The sequence below is a fragment of the Corapipo altera genome, unplaced genomic scaffold (assembly GCF_003945725.1).
Source record: "Corapipo altera isolate COAL_440 unplaced genomic scaffold, ASM394572v1 56096, whole genome shotgun sequence".
Classification (NCBI taxonomy): Eukaryota; Metazoa; Chordata; class Aves; order Passeriformes; family Pipridae; genus Corapipo; species Corapipo altera.
In genome coordinates this window covers 1-401 of record NW_020889960.1, presented here as the reverse complement: position 1 = coordinate 401, position 401 = coordinate 1, and the positions used below count along the sequence as shown (strand labels likewise).

The following is a 401-nucleotide window of genomic DNA, read 5'->3' as shown; positions in this document are numbered from 1 at the left end:
GGGATTGGGATTGGGATTGGGATTGGGATTGGGATTGGATATGGGGTGGACTCGTTCCTGTGCCCATTTGGAGCCTTGTCCTGTTTCCATCCCCAACCCATCCCATCCTTCTCCCCATCCCTGTCCTGCCCTCACCCTCAGCCTCATTTCCAGTCCCATTCCCAGAATTTCCAGTACTCCCATTATTCCCATTATTCTCATTATTCCCATTATTTCCAGTATTCCCAGTATTCCCAGTATCCCTCACTTGACCCAGAAGTCATCGGCTGCCACCCTTGTTATCCCCAGTGTTCCCAGTATCCCCAGTATTCCTGTTATTCCTGTTATTCCCAGTATCCCCAGTATCCCCAGTGTTCCCAGTATCCCCAGTATTCCCAGTGTTCTCAGTGTTCCCAGTATCC

At 50.4% G+C, this 401-nt stretch overlaps 1 protein-coding gene across 1 annotated transcript in view; it reads right to left on the bottom strand.

Moving 5' to 3' along the window:
• The window catches only part of LOC113942327 (keratin, type I cytoskeletal 18-like), a gene marked incomplete at both ends in the record, with an annotated part of 1,763 nt that extends 1,370 nt beyond the window's left edge, over positions 1-393 (bottom strand). The window contains one exon of the mRNA XM_027633461.1: positions 248-393. Coding sequence (XP_027489262.1) covers positions 248-393 — 146 coding nt within the window. The remainder of the gene's footprint in view (positions 1-247) is intronic.
• Between the last annotated feature and the right edge of the window lie 8 nt (positions 394-401).